The sequence below is a fragment of the Nothoprocta perdicaria genome, unplaced genomic scaffold (genome assembly GCF_003342845.1).
Source record: "Nothoprocta perdicaria isolate Ctin4 unplaced genomic scaffold, notPer1 scaffold_121, whole genome shotgun sequence".
Taxonomy (NCBI): domain Eukaryota; kingdom Metazoa; phylum Chordata; class Aves; order Tinamiformes; family Tinamidae; genus Nothoprocta; species Nothoprocta perdicaria.
In genome coordinates, this window is record NW_020454328.1 from 1,619,989 (window position 1) to 1,638,493 (window position 18,505).

At 43.8% G+C, this 18,505-nt stretch overlaps 1 protein-coding gene across 1 annotated transcript; it reads left to right on the plus strand.

The window, feature by feature from the left end:
* Positions 1–426: 426 nt before the first annotated feature.
* DHX8 (DEAH-box helicase 8) lies at positions 427–13,477 on the plus strand. Its single transcript, XM_026054474.1, has 23 exons — positions 427–538; positions 712–797; positions 1,496–1,568; positions 1,994–2,079; positions 2,612–2,721; positions 2,814–3,125; positions 3,419–3,563; positions 3,806–4,009; positions 4,141–4,228; positions 4,556–4,653; positions 4,822–4,969; positions 5,395–5,576; positions 6,005–6,199; positions 6,417–6,602; positions 7,100–7,310; positions 7,618–7,799; positions 8,195–8,335; positions 8,652–8,807; positions 9,649–9,786; positions 10,205–10,333; positions 10,995–11,191; positions 11,335–11,514; positions 12,028–13,477. Exons 1-23 carry the CDS (start codon positions 427–429, stop codon positions 12,245–12,247), a joined length of 3,579 nt encoding a protein of 1,192 aa, XP_025910259.1. The 3' UTR covers positions 12,248–13,477.
* Positions 13,478–18,505: the final 5,028 nt, after the last annotated feature.

Genomic DNA, 18,505 nt, shown 5'->3' on the forward strand with positions numbered 1-18,505 from the left:
CGGCCGCCCCTGCGGATTGGCACCCGCCGCGTGACGTAAGGGGAAGGCGGGGCCTGAGGCGCGCGCGAAATCCCGGATCACGTAGTGCCGCGATGGGGATTAGATAACTTAATTATTATTGTACTTAATGATCACGGTAGCGATGTCATTAATGATAAAGGAGCTGAGATTTAACMTGGCTGCTAAGCAGTTTGTGACAGGGCTGGATGTGGTAAAAGGCGATCCCTGTAGGGAGGTGTTTCCCCCCGAGAAGATGACGTCACGCGCGGGCCCTTTCCCGCCCTTGGGCTCCCTCGCCCGCCACAACCACAAAGTTGCAGCYTGTCCCCCGTTCTAGTGCGGCCGCTCGTCTCTATGGTCAACGCACGTGACCGGCCGCGGCTTCCGCCGGATGCGGAAGTGGTGCCGCGAGGGGGAGGAGGCGCCATGGCGGACGCGGTGGCGCTGGAGGAGCTCGCCAAGCTCGAGTACCTGTCGCTGGTCTCCAAGGTGTGCACGGAGCTGGACAACCACCTCGGCATCAACGACAAGGACCTGGGTGAGCACCGTGCGGCCGCGCTCCGCGAGCGGCGCTTCCCCCCATCCGTGTCCCGCTTTGACGCTGCTCCGGAGGGCGCCTCGAGCAGCGCCGCGGCCTTGGTGCGGGCTCGGGCCGCCCCCAGCTGCTCCCCCTGCCCTTCCTTATCCTCCCCTCCCTCCTTCTCTTCACAGCCGAGTTCGTGATAAACCTTGCAGAGAAAAACACTACGTTTGACACGTTTAAAGCTGTTCTTGTGAAGAATGGCGCCGAGTTCACTGTAAGTGGAATCTTAACGTCGTTTGTRTGTTTTTGTCCAGGATTGCTTTATAGAGCCTGTTTTCAAAGAAAAGAGTGAGGCCCTGTTCTTTATTGTATGAGGAGAGACTGAGCGAGTTGGGCCTGTTCAGCTTGGAGAAGAGAAGGCTGAGAGGGATCTGATTAACAGGGATAAGTTCATGAAGGGGGAGTTAGGGAGGAAGGGGCCAAGCTCTTCTGTTGGTGGCCAGTGACAGGACAAGGACCAGGGGTGCGAGCTGCAACCCAGGCGGTTCCATCTCCATATGAGGAGGAGGCCTCCAGAACCCGCCTGGATGCCACCCTGTGCTCTGGGTGTCCCTGCTGGAGCAGGAAGGTTGGACTRGATGATCTCTAGAGGTCCCTTCCAACCTGGAACAGTCTGTCTGATTGTGTGTGTGATATCGGCCCCAGGTACAGGAGTTCCTCAGCAGTTACTGTAGTTGGGCTAACTAGCTGATTACCAACGTGATGGGTGGAAAAATCAGTTCAATGGGATTATCAGCACTTTTGGGTTCAAGCTGTTTAATTTGTTTTAGACTTACGTAGAGGAAAAGCCTTAATCTCCACAACTGAGCTATTTTTGCTCTCTGAATAAATACTCTCTTGAGTCATGTATTAATAAATGTGTTGAAGTCGCTTTTTAGAATAAAATATTTTACTGATTTTTTTTTTTTTCAGGATTCCCTTGTTAGTAATTTGCTACGTCTCATCCAAACAATGCGGCCTCCATCAAAGCCATCTACTAGCAAAGGTTTGAATAACCTCCTCCTCATCAGTTCTGTAGGGGAAAAAAAACCAACAGCTTTTTTCTTTTCCTAATACTTAGTTAGATCAAAATAGTCATGTCCTCATCCCGTAAGACAGTGCATAATATCCTGTTGTTTTAATGGATTTCTGGCTGTTATTAGTGATGGGCTTGCAAAGCTATTGAGAAACTGAAARCATGTTGAGTGCAGTATTTAGAGCATTAGTGATTTTCACACATTCACTGTAAATGGCAATTTTATTTGTAGGAGGATAACATTGTAATTTTTGAAGTTAATCTCTATGACATCTCTGTTAATCTTTACGTTCAGATCAAAATTAAATCTCATATTCAATGTCAGGAATGCCAAGGGCAAATCATTAGAGCACTTCTAATGGTTTTATTTGTTTGTTTTTTAACCTCAAATTCAGAGGCAGTTGTCAAGCCCAAATCGGAGAAAGAAAAGTTGAAGGAATTGTTTCCAGCTCTTTGCAGGCCAGACAATCCCAACGTCAGGGTAAGATGATAATTTCAGATGCCTGTCATATATGTGGAAACAAAATCCTTTCTGCATATTTCTCTTAGCCTCGAGTTGTTTTTATGTTAGCATTTGTGTCTTCTGTATGGATAAAAATGGACTATGAGGAGTGAAAGGCAGAAGGAGGCCTGAAGGAGGCAGAAGGACGATATTATTGGATGCAGTTATCAGGAATTGCTGTTGCAGGAGTTTCAGCATGGATACTGTTTTGCAGGAGATATGAAAAGAAACTCTTCTAGTGTATATTTTATAGTCTGACCTTTTTCAGCTGGTCCTGAACTAGATGAAAATCTTGAATGTTGAAATGCTACTAGGAAGTTGTTTTATCTTCCTTTATCTTCCTTTATCTTCCTCTTTTTTTTTCTTTTTTTAACAATATCTTTTTTCCTTCCACAACACCTATTCTGTCTGTATTAATTCTAAACAGAAATACACTTGATTAATCTCTGCGTAGGTTAGTTCTTTGTGATTGACTTCTTTCAGTTGTGCTCAACGTTTCCTGTCCTTGCAGCATATGCTGGATGAAGACGATGTGAAAGTAGCAGCTGATGCACTTAAAGAGCTTGAAGCTCTAATGCCTAGTGCTGACAGACAAGGCAAGCAAAGGAACAGTGACCACCGGTAGGTTTCTAGGGAACRGGGACTGGCAGTTCATGTTGTCCATTCGTTGTGTTCTTAGGTTTCAGAGTTGATTTCTAATGTTGGCTTGACAGGGCAAAGAAAAGGAGGAAGAGCCGAAGCCGCAGCAGGGACAGGAAGCGAAGGCACAGATCTCGTTCAAGGTCTCGTTCCAGGACTTGGGAGAAGAACAGGGGAAAATCCAGATATCGCTCAAGAAGCAGGAGTCGGAGTCCCAGCAGGGACCATAGGGATCGAGAGAAATACATCGAGAAGAGCAGTGATAGATGGAGAGACAAGCACATAGACCGTCCACCGCCTGAAGAGCCATCCATTGGTGACATTTACAATGGCAAAGTGACAAGCATAATGCAGTTTGGATGCTTTGTGCAGCTCGAAGGATTAAGGTACTTCCTGATCTTCACAGTAGTTATGGGACTGTTCCATCTGTCTTCTGGTCTCTGATCATATGTTAAAAAGTGTARGATGCCACGATAAAGTAAGCGGAGTTTTGATTGCCAAAATGAAGTTCTGCTTCACAGAAATAAATTTGATAGCGGCTAATGCTTTCCTCACAAAAAAAGAAACTTTTATAAACCCATATGAAAGTTAGTTGAGATACTTTAAAACAGCCTCTGAATGAGTTGAAGACTGTTTGAGTAATAATGTGTGTCATCTCTTGGCCCCCTTTCCCTCATAGGAAGCGCTGGGAGGGCTTGGTCCACATCTCTGAGCTTCGAAGAGAAGGACGGGTTGCCAATGTTGCTGATGTTGTGAGCAAAGGACAAAGAGTAAAAGTCAAAGTGTTGTCTTTTACTGGATCCAAAACCAGCCTGAGCATGAAGGTAGGAAAGATACTCTGTATTAGAATAGAGTTGAAGTGATTGGGGGGAAAAATTATATGCACACATTTGTAAAAGTAAAATGTATACAATATTTTCTAATATTTCCTGTATATGCATTGTGTGGCCTCTTGGAAAAATGGACTCTGCTTTTACTCTTATGTTAGGGGAAGTACCAGCCATGGTTATTAGATAAAGATATGTACAATATAGGTAGAAGTGACCTATTAATCACTCTAATGTAGGATGTTGATCAAGACACTGGGGAAGACTTGAATCCGAACCGGAGGAGAAACCTGGTTGGAGAAACCAATGAAGAAACCTCTATGAGGAACCCGGACAGACCCAGTCACCTTTCTCTGGTAAATGCTCCAGAAGTGGAGGATGATACCCTTGAAAGGAAACGCCTCACTCGAATTTCAGACCCAGAGAAATGGGAAATAAAACAGGTATGTTTTGTACTGAGTAATACAGAGTGCCAGTCAGTATACTTGCCATGGAGTTTCATAAAACCAAGCTACAGCTGTTTATTTTTTTAAAAGCTAATTAATAAATTCCTGTTCTTTCATTCCTTCCCCAGATGATTGCAGCTAATGTGCTTTCCAAAGAAGAGTTTCCTGACTTCGATGAGGAAACTGGGATCCTTCCTAAAGTTGATGATGAAGAAGGTAGTATTTCCAAGTAGTGTTTCTCTTGTGTAAATTTCTTCTGTTTCTGGATATGTTTTGATTCAGAAACAGATGATATAAGTGGATGTGAGACTTTTAAATATTTGTAACAAGGGTTACTGCAGCTGCTGTATTATTAATGACACTTGGATGTGCATTAGACTGACTGCATTCTTTTTATTTGTGGTGTTTAGACTTTAGAAAATTGTCTAATTACATCATAATCCAGAATGCACAGTAGGTAGCATTTTAATAGGTACTCTTACGGTCATGTAGCTGAAAGCAGGTTTTTAACTTTTCAGTAAAACTGTAATTTGTGGATTTTAGATGAGGACCTTGAGATTGAGCTGGTTGAAGAAGAGCCACCATTCCTTCGAGGTCATACCAAGCAAAGCATGGATATGAGTCCCATCAAAATAGTAAAGGTAAGAGATGTTAAAGGTCAAAAACTACCTAATTTAATTAAATATTTAGGAATTTCATAGCCAAGATTTAGAATGTCTTAGAGCCCTGACAAACATTACCACTAAATTGAAGTTGCTTTCTTAGGATTGAGCAGTGCTGGAAAGCCTAACTCTTTTCTTGTTCTTCAGAATCCAGATGGATCCTTGTCCCAGGCTGCAATGATGCAGAGTGCATTAGCTAAAGAAAGACGGGAACTTAAACAAGCCCAAAGAGAGGCAGAGATGGATTCCATCCCAATGGGACTCAACACGCACTGGGTGGATCCTCTTCCTGATGGTATGTCTGGACATGTTTGGGTGTGAACTGTGCCTTTTTTTGTGAAAGTTGAGCTAAATATCAAGACACTTCTCCTGTGTTGCTCATGATACTATCTTCTTTGCACACTCCCTTTTAAAAAGAAGGATAAGAAGAAATCCTTTTCCATTTAAGTGGAATGATAATGTCAGTGGAAAGTACATGTATAGCTGACTGTTCATCAAGGAAGGTTTACTGAGAAGTGAGATGGGTAGTAAAGCATTTTTTCATGGAGAAATTGTTTTAACTGGATGCAGGAGAGGGTGCATGCAGGAATTTATAAAATACAGAAATTTAAATGCCCGAGGAGAGTATGGAAGGTGTGAATGAGAGAGCGATAAGAGCTAGATCATAGGACCTGCATTGTGTGAACCTAAATATGATGGTGAAACTGTATCTTTTTTTAGTGGATGGAAGACAAATAGCTGCAAACATGCGAGGTATTGGGATGATGCCTAATGATATTCCAGAATGGAAGAAACATGCATTTGGTGGCAACAAAGCTTCTTACGGTAAAAAGACCCAACTTTCCATCATCGAGCAAAGGGAGAGTCTGCCAATCTTCAGACTAAAGGAGCAGCTGATACAAGTAGGACCCTTGAAAACAAAACTGTCTTGAGCAAGGAGTAATTTTATATTACTGTGTTGGTTTTAGCCTGTTGACAGATGAATAGCTACTTAAAATTATGTATAAAACAGAGTGTTTTTAAGGACTTTATATGTATGTGTATATATTTGAATAACGTTCTGATTATTTACTGATATAAGTCAAAATTGAAAAGAGGAAAATARGATCACAAAGGAATGTCAGCTGGGTGGTTAAGCAATTTGCAGCTGACAAATGGTCAGTAAGAATAGCAATTATTAATTATTAATGAGCAGTTACTTCATTTTTCATCTAGGTCAGCTAAAACAAAAATACGTGCTCAGTGTAGTCACAGAGATACACTGGTTAGAGGCCTCTGTTTGTTTGCTTATGATTTTTAACAAGTTGTATCTGATGTGCTCTTTTTTTAGGCGGTGCATGACAACCAGATTCTGATCGTTATTGGAGAGACAGGGTCTGGAAAAACAACACAGATTACCCAATACTTGGCTGAGGCAGGGTATACATCAAGAGGAAAGATTGGATGCACTCAGCCTCGCAGAGTTGCTGCAATGTCTGTTGCAAAACGAGTCTCGGAGGAATTTGGCTGCTGTCTGGGACAAGAGGTGAATTTCCATGTTGAAGGATGTGCTAGGAAAAAAAACCCACAATGAAAAGCAGAAAAAAATCAGTAGCAGAGTTACATTGTGTGTCCACATGTCTCTCTTCTGCTAGACTGGAAATGAGCTGATAGAGTAATCAAATTGGGAATTGGTAGTCTGCAGCTTCCATTTTAATGTAGAACGAATGCAATATTGTTCTGTATTCAACTCTGTTTTCCAGGTTGGCTACACTATTCGGTTTGAAGACTGTACTAGCCCTGAAACAGTCATCAAATACATGACAGATGGTATGTTACTGAGGGAATGCCTTATAGATCCTGATCTGACSCAGTATGCCATTATCATGCTGGATGAAGCCCATGAGAGGACCATTCATACAGATGTTCTCTTTGGACTCCTGAAGAAGGTACTAGCCTTGATTCTTATTGTCTTGTATTTCTCTGTATGTTATATATATGTAGGGGCCCAAAGGGGAAGCCAAAATCACCCAAACCAAGTTTGTTCATGTGCCTTAAGAGTCTCTTTTGAGGCAAAACTGATGTCCCTAGTCTGAATGCTTTGAAGGCAAGGAAAGGAAAATTCAAAAGAAACAATGAACCTTAGTATTCTAGGATGCCCCTAATGATGGTTGAGGATTGCTTTGCTCCTCCAGTTCTGACAAAGATATTCTGCAATAGATACTGCTATGGTTTGAAATACCACCTCAATAGGTTGTTTAGAATTCTGGATTTTAGAATTGGCTGCTCTTTTTCTATAGCAGTTCTAAAGTCTGTCAACACTCCTAATTTGACTGGCATTTTTTTCTTTCTGCGCTATAGGATACTTAAACTTTGATTTAATTCAAARTCTGTATGTTGAAAATGCTAAAGGCAGTTAATGACCTGAGAACTTTCTTTCCTGCAGACAGTGCAGAAACGGCAGGATATGAAGTTGATAGTGACGTCAGCAACACTRGATGCTGTGAAATTCTCTCAGTATTTCTATGAAGCTCCAATCTTCACAATTCCAGGGAGAACATATCCAGTAGAAATTCTGTATACCAAGGAGCCAGAAACAGATTATTTGGATGCCAGTTTAATTACAGTAATGCAGATCCACTTAACAGAGCCACCAGGTGAGTGGAGAATGCTGCAGGATGACTGGTTATTCAGGGATTCTTTCTGCCTAGGAGCAGAGTTTCTCTGAGTCGCATATCAAGCATCAGTAACACGAGCAGAATATTGTTCTCTGCACTACCTTGTGTTGTTTGCAACARCAGTGGGTAAAATGCTCAAAATTGAAGTGGAGTGAAGAGTAAAATATGCTAGTAAAATAGGGCTAAGAGTTGGGGACCTTTGCTTTAAGTGCAAGAGATGAACAATAGTAATGCAGGAGCTGTGCTGAGCAAAACTGATTTTGTTTATGTGCTACTCCTYGTGTAGGTGACATATTAGTGTTTCTGACTGGTCAAGAAGAGATTGACACTGCGTGTGAAATCCTCTATGAGAGGATGAAATCTCTAGGACCCGATGTTCCAGAGTTAATCATCTTGCCGGTATATTCAGCTTTGCCAAGTGAAATGCAAACCAGGATCTTTGACCCAGCCCCACCAGGAAGCAGAAAGGTAATTTCAACAAAATGTGGCATCATCTTCAGGACATACTTTTTAGTAGTATAGAATATAACATATTTTTTTTATAGTATAGCAGAAATTCTCCATGAAAATACTGCAATCTGCTTACAAAATAATGACCTTATTCTTGTTCGTAATTGTTAGTTTTATTATTATCTCTCCTTGTATTTCCTAATGTAACAGAGTCGGTTTAAAAACTGATAGTTTTTGGCTATAGATAGTACTGTTTTCTATACTTCAGTTTCTCCTTTCAGTATAAAACTGATAGTATTTGCCTCAGTAACAAACTGATCATACCATGTTGAGTGCTTGATTTAAGTTGAGCAGCGTGTTTGGCTTGACTCCCTGGTATGAAACTCATTATTTAATTAAACTGCTGTTTGCAGGTTGTCATTGCCACTAACATTGCTGAGACCTCTCTGACTATTGATGGAATATATTATGTAGTTGATCCGGGCTTTGTGAAGCAGAAAGTTTATAATTCCAAAACTGGAATAGACCAGCTGGTTGTTACACCAATTTCACAGGTAGGTATTTTGTGTTTGACATCCTCCCACAGCCCTCCCCGATTCTTTTTTTCCTTTTTTCTCTTGTTGCTATTGTGTAATGTGATTATATGGGGTCCAAGCATATGCAAGCAAAGTGAGAGAATGATTAAAAAAACAAGCTTTTGTGATCTCCCTGAATCATGCCTGAGACTGTGGCTGGGGAATATATACTTCCCTGGGTTGTTCTGGAAATCTTTTGAGTAATTAAAAAGAAAGAAAGAAACAATCATTCATTTTCTTTCACTTGTTTTCATATATACCTGTTTGCACTGCTGAGATGCCTTGTTCCTTCTAGGCTCAAGCAAAGCAGCGAGCAGGAAGAGCTGGGAGAACAGGACCAGGAAAATGCTACAGGCTATACACAGAGCGTGCTTATCGAGATGAAATGCTAACCACCAATGTGCCTGAAATCCAGAGAACAAATCTGGCCAGTACAGTGCTCTCCCTGAAGGTAGGTATTTTACTGACTTTCAGCAAAGGCTTTCCATAAATTATTCTCTAACTAAGGCCTTTTAAATACCTCAGTAATTCCAGCTCCTTCCGATAAACATTTGTACCTTGGAAGGGGTACTGTGTCACATGCAGGTCTCGGACGCTATAACTTGCTCATGCACCTTTCTGTGGAACTGTTACAACATTCGATATTGACCTAAATTAAAAGTCCCAGCTGTACACGAGAGTTAATTGCAAGCATTTTGAGAAGCAAGAATCTTATGGCCATTTCACATTCAGTTATGTTGCTAACAGGATATAAGGTGTGGGGTTCTGCAGTTCATTTTGGTCCCCACGCTTTTGCATTTTCTAAGTGTGTACATGTTTAAGTGCATTTAAGTGTTGATGCTGTGAGTCTGCAAACTAAATCTAGCGCAGTATGTAGCTGCTAGGGAAATTGTTGCTCTTTTCCACCTTTCTAGGATAGGGAAGAAGGCTGAAGATGTGTTTAGTGTTCGTTGCAGCTGCCACACCACTCTGGCTTAAAAGGCACTAAGCCAAACCCAGGATTTAGACCATGTATTTCCTAGAGTGGATCATCCTGTCTGGAAAAGGCATGAAATACCCAAGAAACATCCCAAGGGAATTGGTGAAAGCTATGGGCCAGTGCAGAGCTATCTCAGGTGCTAGAGTGTAGCTGAATGTTCATGGTGCTGGTTGTGGCTGAGATAAGGGCCTGCGCATGAGCGGGCTTAAGCTCCTTAGTGTCACACTGATGTTTATGTATCTTCACCTGGATTTTGATTTCCTCTGTCTTTCCAGTGTTTTTAACTTGATTTTTCCCTACTTTCTCTCTTCAGGCTATGGGGATCAATGATTTGCTTTCCTTTGACTTTATGGATGCTCCCCCTATGGAAACTCTYATAACTGCCATGGAACAACTCTACACCTTGGGAGCCCTGGATGATGAAGGGCTGCTCACTCGACTTGGGCGCAGGGTAGGTTGTATAGGGTATTTCTTGGTCCTRTTTGGTTTGCATATGTTTAGAGGATGACATGGGAATAATTTTAGGGACTTGTCGGACTCTGTTTTCCCTTGTCCTTATGTTTTGTTGGTATTTCTGCCCTTACCACAGCTATATAACTTCTGCTTTTTTAAGTAGCAGATGATTTTTTCTTGTTATTTATAAGCTTGCTTTTATCAGTTTCTGAAAATCTCCTGTAATACTGGGATAGTTTTTGTGGTTGTGTATGTAGTTAGGGTAATTTGTTTTATGTTCAATGAAGTTATTTTGGGTAGAGCACATTGCTTTGCTGGGGAAACGCTAAAGAAAGATAAGTGGCATTTTTTGCACTGAGATATCTCAAGAGTTTTGCAAGGCTTTGCATTGRAATTCTGAAACAAGTGTCTTGCAGATGGCAGAATTCCCCTTGGAGCCCATGTTGTGCAAGATGTTGATCATGTCCGTACATCTGGGATGCAGTGAGGAAATGCTAACAATAGTCTCTATGCTCTCTGTTCAAAATGTGTTCTACAGGCCAAAGGTAAGGAATGCAGCCGAGAGGCACTGCTCTTTGGATGTTATTTTGGGTTGCCTGCCTTGGTTAGTGAGTGGGCATGCTTGTCAAAACAAGCCTGTATCTTGATTTGAGCTGTTGATTCATACATTGCATATCTGCCATACTTTCTGGTTAAAAACCCTGTAGCTGTGGAGATTGGCTGTCTTTTTGTGGGTGGAAAGGTGAAAGTTAAAAACTTCTCATCCTCTTTTTCCTTCCCATACAACTCTAAACCCGGCTTGTCTCTGCCTTTGAGTTCAGAGTGGCTTTGCTAGAGCAGAACTTCTCCATCTCCAGATAAACAAAGTATTTTTTTCATCACAATCCTGTCCTGTGCTGACTCTTTTCATCTCAGCAAGAAGCAAACTGCCGTGCGGTGTAATTCTTCCACAGTAGAGTCTCCTAGAATCTATTATTTCTTCGTTATGTTATCCAGCTGTAGTTTAGTGCATTAACTTCAATTTCGATGTATGTAATCACAAAATTTGATTCATATTGTACCTATAGACTGGAGAAGTGAGGAGAGGCAGGTAGGTTGGTAGAGTTAAAACTGCTTCTGACAAGGAGCCGGTGTCGTTTTTCTGTTACACAAGAATGGTCTCTAAGACACAGGTTTCTTATATGTATATATTTTTTATTTTCTTAGGATAAACAAGCTCTTGCTGATCAAAAGAAAGCCAAGTTCCATCAGACAGAAGGTGACCATCTCACTCTACTGGCTGTGTACAATTCCTGGAAAAATAACAAGTTTTCAAATCCCTGGTGCTATGAAAATTTTATCCAGGCTCGGTCCCTACGCAGGGCGCAGGACATCCGCAAGCAGATGTTGGGCATTATGGACAGGTGAGCACACCCAGAAGGATAAGTACTGGTGTTTTTTAATGTTATTATGATGTAGCCGCTAAACAAAACCTGCAGATCTGGTGGTAGCAGCACCCACATCTGGGGATCTCTCTCCTTTTTCTTTTGTATTCTCTGTTTGATAGACACAAGCTGGATGTGGTGTCCTGTGGCAAGGCAACAGTTCGAGTCCAGAAGGCCATTTGTAGCGGCTTCTTCCGAAACGCAGCAAAGAAGGATCCACAGGAGGGTTATCGGACACTCATTGATCAACAAGTAGTCTATATTCACCCATCCAGTGCCCTTTTCAACCGGCAGCCAGAATGGTAAAGAAGGAGATGCCGCTTGCATTTTCCATTTCAGTTCAGATTTTATAACTGAAAAGTCTGTGGTAGATTTTTAGGGGAAAAAAAAAATCAAGCTCTAGGCTTCTGCTTTGTCAGCAGCAAGCAGAATAAGAATAGTTTCAAGTCCTTGTCTCCTTCTACTGCCAAATGTTGTCTATGCAGAAGAGGGACTTTTAGAATCAAGCTCAGGACTGGAGCCTGCAGTTCTGTGTGCCTGTCTTATGAAAGTGAATTAAAAACACTGCGTTTTGAGAGAATAGGAATTGTTTATGTGGAGCAAAGCAGTTCTGTGATGAAGAATAGATGTGAAGTGGGAGAGGGGGAAGACAGCTTTTCTGGATTTTTATTTTGGAGCCCACATTAGATCTTGTAAGGAGCCCAATTTCAGGGAAGGGAAGAACATCAAGGGTGAGCYTGGATCTTGCAGCCCTCGCCCTGCTTCCTCGTGTTTGGAAGTAGTGATTTCCCAAGTGCTCTATCTTCTCTTCACAGGGTGGTGTATCACGAACTGGTGCTAACCACTAAGGAGTATATGCGTGAAGTGACCACGATTGATCCCCGCTGGCTCGTTGAGTTTGCRCCTGCTTTCTTCAAGGTTTCTGACCCAACCAAGCTGAGCAAACAGAAGAAGCAGCAGCGGCTGGAGCCCCTGTACAATCGCTACGAGGAGCCCAATGCTTGGAGGATCTCGCGTGCGTTCAGACGCCGATGAGCCTAGTTCTGACACGGACTATTGTTGGTTGTATATTTGTGGGACTGCAATTTTTGCATTGTTGAATATCTTTTAGGAAGCCTGCAATTAGCTGTTAACTTGCAAAATGAATAGAAAATAAACGTTTTTAGAGCAAAAGCACAAGGGGGCGTTACTTGCTCACGCCAGCTGCCTCCAATCTGCAGCTGCCTGACAAATGTTCCGGGTCTCCTTGGTGTATTGCATCATCTAACAAACAATTCTCAGAACATTTCTTAGTCATTCCCGTTATAAGAGAGAATTTTTTATACAGTGAGCACAACAGCAACAAAAAATGATGATGAAAAAATGTTTGTTCACCAACCCAATTGTATTCTGAATTACCAGACAGAGTCTGGAGTGGGTTAGATTTGTTACCTTGCTAAAAAGAATTAATTTCAGCTTGTGCTTTTCAACAGTGGTTCTTTTTACACTCTTAAACATTTTCATATCCATTTGTGCTTTGTTTTTAAAAAATTATTTATTTTTATGCAAGCCAGGGTAGAAAAGACCTCAGCTACTTTAATAGAGCATGTGTTATACTTGGACAGTGACACAGGTCAGACTGYGAGTCTTATCCTTCATCGCCATCTCCTGTGTGCTGAAGGATAGTATATCAAATGGTAATTAACCACATCCACTGTGTAGCACGGCTCTGTTTATAAACCTAAGTGGTTACAGATGGTTAGGCTTTCTACTCAATATGTCATGTTTTATTTCCACTGGCAATGATCAGTGACATCACAACTGTTGAGGTTTTTGTTTGTTTCTTTCCTTATACGAAACTTTCTCTTACAGCTAACACTTCAGTAAAACACAGTGAAACAGCTCCGTATTAAAAACAGATTGAGTGTGCCCATGTGCACTGTGTCATGTGGAAGCTATCTATAAATTCCCCCTCCTTTTTATTTTTTTTTCTCTTGTTACAAGGAGAACTGAAATTCTGTATTTGACTCCATAGCTGGAGATGCACTTTTTTGATTTCTTAAAGCTGGGATATTTGCTCRTTACTGTTCAAAAGAGTAGAATGAAATTGGCTGGTTTCGTTTTGCATCTGAGTGTTTTGAAGAAAACTGAAAAAGTGAAAAGTGATCCACAGTGAAAAGTGGATACAGTTGAACTCTGTAACTATGTACACAGGGCAGGGATGTTGTATATACTGTTTTATTATGTTATAAATACCAGGGGCAAGCTGGTAGCACTGCATCTTTATAGAGTTTAATAAAATTATTATTATTTTTAAGTTCAGAGACTTTTTCATAATGGCATGATGCAAAGCCTCTTGTCATATTGACTATTCTTCAAAGCATTTTTTTTCCAAAAACTCTGCAGCTGCACCTGTTACTTCTTCCATGTCCCTTTTCCATGGAAATTTACACTTGACATTCAAAAGGAATATGGAAGATGTCAAACAGAAAAGGCAAAGAAAGAGGTAAAAGGAAAAATCCACATCCTGGAAGTACCAGCTGGACAACATTGACACTTGGAGGTACCTGTATTCCTATTTTTTTTTCCCGTCTGTATTTGCTTTTCTAGCTTAGCTTATTTTTGACTTTTGGTGGAGATAATGCCTGAAGGAGAAAGATTTTCCTTAAGCCAAATCCTGGGGGTTTTTTTGTGTAAATTATTTTTTGGTGTAATTTGTCACTAATATGCCCTAATGCATTTATGGAAACCTTTCCATTTGGATGTCAGCTGTTGTTTGGGAACACCCAACTTCCAAAATGAGATTGGGGAAAAAAGAATGCTGGCTTACAGCCTCGCAGTATTTGCACATTGTTTTAAGAATGGTTTGTCTAGTATTTTAAGTATGGTTTGTCTACTTGATAGGCTCAGTAGCCTCAGAGCAGTAACATTCCTGTGTCTTTTGCCTTTTTTTCCTAGTTTATCTTGTCAGACCAAAAAGAGAAAAGAAGCAGCCTGATGCACTTTGTTCTGGCAATACTTATGTCACCTAAATAGGTATTTTGGCCTTTTGCTTCTTTGCTGGAGGAAAATGTTCTCCTTGGCGGGGGCAATGCTTATGTGAATGTGTGTGCCAACTTGCCGGACTGAATTAACTAGATTATTTTAACTGGTTAAAGAGTAGGCTCTTCTTTTGGCTCACCTCAAGTTAAAACTGCATACAGTTTTATTCCAATCCACATTGCACACATCTCTTAAACGTAGGAGTTTTGCCAGTTGAGGCCATGTGTCTAATCTGGAGTGTTTCAGGCAGCAGGGCTGCTAAAAGCTTCCTGAATCACGTAAGGACGTATCTGGGCGCAATACCTGCATGTGTCTGGGTGAGCAACCAAAAGCAAAACTGCTGTTTCCAGCTGCGGTGCTGCTGCCCTGGGGTCGCTGCCAGGCACGAGAAGCAGCGCAGCCGCAGGATCCCTCCCTGCTTCCCGCAGCATTCCCAGCTCCAGTGTTCAAGGAGAGACCTGGGTTGTAAACAGTAGGCACTGATGTTAACCTTGTCCTTGCTGGCAGGGAACAAGCCCCAGGAAAACCAAGGGAAATGGGCATCCTTACTCAGKAGGCTGCTGTGGGGTACGGGCTCTGTTTGAGGGACTCCAGCCCCAGCAGCACGTGCCCCTGCCTGGTTTCCATGTGCTGTCACAAAGGGTTTGGAGAAAGAAAAAGCCCTCACTTGCATGTACATGTGCACACTCCCTCTCACACGCCCAAAGTCAACCTTTTGCCCTTAATTCAGGAAAGATAAATATGATTTTTACGGCCAGCACCACAGATGTTCCATCTGTTAGAGTAACTACCTTAACCTCATTAATGGGCTCGTTACCAGACCTGGAGTGACAGCAATGTGCTGCTTACACAAAGAGGGTTTTGTTGTTTAGTAATTTGGTTTTCATGAGCTTTCTGTGACAACTGCAGGAGGTGGCGATACTGGTGCATTAGCAGCTTCTTGCAATTTCTCATTTATGAATGAGAATGCAATGTTCTTTTATGAACATTTATGAATGTTCATAAATGCAATGAATACAATGAATGCAATGATCTTTTTATGAATCAATGAACGCAATGTTTTTAGGCCAGCTGGGAATACGGTGAGTATCTGATTCTAGCAAATATGTTTTATACGTGTCTGTTTTGTAACCTCCATCCATCCATCTTCTGTCTGGCCTGGCCCTGCCGTGGGAGTGGAGATGCAAGGCTGGGCGAGAAGGTTTATTACGGTTGAGGATGGTCTTGGAGCTGCTCGGCCACAAGTCTGTCCCATCCCGACTCGACTCTACAAGCTGCCTGGTAATAGCGGTAGATGTTGGATATGGCCTCAAAAAGACAGTACGCTTCTCTTAACTCTTTATTCCCTTTCCATGCACTGCTTTGCCCTTAAAGAAAGCTCTTCCTTCTCYCTACTGAGAGTTATAAATACGAAATATGTTGATACAAATATTTTCTTGTTTATCCTCAGCAAGTTGCAATGGGGAAGTTTTGGAGCTCTTGAGGACCTTTGGCTCTGCTTGGCAACCGGTGAGCGCTGGGGTTAACTCCGTCACCCTAAACAGCGTGCTCTAAGGGCACAGCCAGGACCTGCTGTAATGTTGCACGTTAATTATTTAGTATGACCAGAAAGGAATCGTGTTCCGGGTAATAGATTTATGGTGCTTCCTGCTGTGTTTTGTGCTGTTGCCACAGCAGAAGTAACAGCAGCAAAAGCAACTGCTCCAAWGGGGAGGGAAGGAACCAAACCAACCAACAAATCGAAGCAAGCTCTTGGCTGTGGTCCTTAYGAACAAAATCCTACAGCGAGTTTGCTCTGTGCCCACATTTTGCCTCTTGGGAAGAGCCGAATGCTCCCCAAGTTCCAGGGTGGCAGCACCCTGCTCGCTCCTGCCGTGTGCTGCGCACGAGAGCCGTACRGAGCCTGTGTTCACGCCGCTTCCCTGGCCTCTTGCAGCCTTTAGCTCTGCCCTCCTGCTGCCAGCTACAGCTCTCGCTGTCCCATGGCACTGCAGGGTGTTCCAGAATGAACCCCAAACTCTCACTGGGTTTTCTTGCCTTTGTAGCCTGGAAAGCGGCAACATGCAGCAACAACCTTTAGATCTACTTTAGCATTTATAAATCCAATATTTCTTCCACCCTCTAACTAACCAGCCAGCCTTGGACCGATGTTCTCTCCAGCGGCCCATCTGCCTCTTGCTTTCCTACAGCAGTTACCTGTGCTTGCAGTGATGACTGCAGAGAAACGACTTGTTGCTGTCCAGAGAAGGTAACTGGTGACGGTGTTGATCAGCCTCTCCTGTCCCAGCCCCGCAAGCAAATCTTGCGTAGGGACACTAGAGAACGGCTGTTATTGATGTTAAGCCCATGTAATTTTAAGGATTTTTGTGATAAAATTCTCAGACCCAAATGGTTGTCAATGCCCTGGAGAAATACCCCTCTTYGCTTAACGGAGGATGCTTGGGAAGCTCATAACAGATATTGCTTCCCAGTGATTCAGCAGTGAATCATGAAAGCAAATGGCCAAAAACCTGTAAACTTGGTACAAAATATCACATGCTTTTAGGGTGAAACCTGCATGGATCCAAGTTGAGGAGCAGCAGAAGCAGCCAGGTGAGCTCCTGCCATCTCATCCCCTGCCCAGGGTTGCAGGTGAGTCCAGCTCTCCCCCAGATGCAGAGGACTGCAGTCACAGTCCTGGATTTGTACTTGACTGCCCGGGAGCAGGTGGAGGGACCCAGTGGTYGCTTCTTGAGCTCCTCCAAGATCCAGAAAATCGATGAATATCCCTGCGCTCCCAGGATGAGGCTACACAAAGCTCCAGGAAGATAGAGCAATCTCAGAACAGGAGGAAAGACAACCCAGGGCACAGGCCAAAGATATAGACCAATTTATTAATTATAGTATTTTTACACTTATAAATAATAAACACAGATTATGCCAATGAGGAAGCCTTTAATGGCCCTCCTGGGTCCCCGGTGGAAGTGTGCATGGCCCGTGGGAGCAAGGCAGGGTGGGAGCACCAGGAGCTGCCAGGACACCAAGCCTCCGGGCTGCCCTCGGGCCAGCAGAGCTGCTCTTCCTGGCCCTCATCCCTTGGAAGAAGCAGGGAAGCCATGCAGGGGAGAATCACTGGGACCCAGCAACRGGGACGTGGTGCTTGTGGAGAGGTTTTTCCCTGAAGAAAACAGCCAGAGTTGAGGTAAGCTGCATGCCCTGCACTGCTCAGCAGGGATGTCCACTTTAACACCACGCCAGGGCTTTCCTCGAACATGCAAACAGCTGCGGACGGTAAGTCTAAATTCAGACATTAAGGACATTGTATGCTTTAGGTTATTTTGTAAAGTATTTCCTGAACGCGCTTCCACCAGGTTCTTCTCCTGCCCACAATMGCTTTCTCAGCACGCCCAGGATGGGCACGCTGAGGGCGTCAGGAACTTTGCTGAAGAAGCAACTGAGCTGGAATAGCCAAGGGGTAGGACCAGACAAGAGGCRAGCTGGATGCTGGGATGAACTGGAGGCTCTGGCAGCTGCTTCCTGCGCTCCCCCTTCCCGAAGGTGACGTTGGCTTTAAGCTGTGTCCCCAAGCGGGGCAGGGCAGCAGTTCCTCTAAACGCAGGCGGAGCCGTGAGCTCCGGGACTCCGTTAATCCTGGCTCATTCCTCCTACCACCCTGCTCTGAGCGAGCCCTGAACGCCAGGCAGCCCTGGCTCGGTGCAGCTAAAGCARGAGCCAGCTCACACCCACATTCCCYGTTCCCACGCCGYGGTTATCAGCGGTTGGTGACCGCTGCGCTGCAGCCCTTGCAGGACGAAGGCACCTCTGTCCTGGTGGCGGTGCGACCGGCAGGGTCACCTCTGTCCCTTGCTGCCGGTAGCTTGTACAGGTTCTGGGCAGGCGCTGGAGGAGTGCGGGCAGCAGCAGTGTTGTAGCATCCTCCAAGGAGAGGCAGATGTGGCAGGACCCCCATCTCCTCCCTGGCTGAAGGGAAGGACTCGGGGGGCCTGGCTGGAGATGGGGCCAGGCAGCTGCTGCTGCTGGGCTTCCCTGCTCGGAGAGGGCCTGGTGGCCCAGTGCTAGCCCCCCGCCACSCCCCGGCTCCCATCGCGTGCACACCTGATAACAGCCAGCTGAGCATCCACAGACGGACCAAACCCCTGCCCTGACCGCTGCAGGCGTCCCCCGTCTAGCACAGCCCCGGGCTGACCTGGGCACATGCCTATACTGCCCGCGTACTAACCAAACACCTCCTTATATACACACGTGGGGCATCCTGGGGGGCTCCCTGCAGCG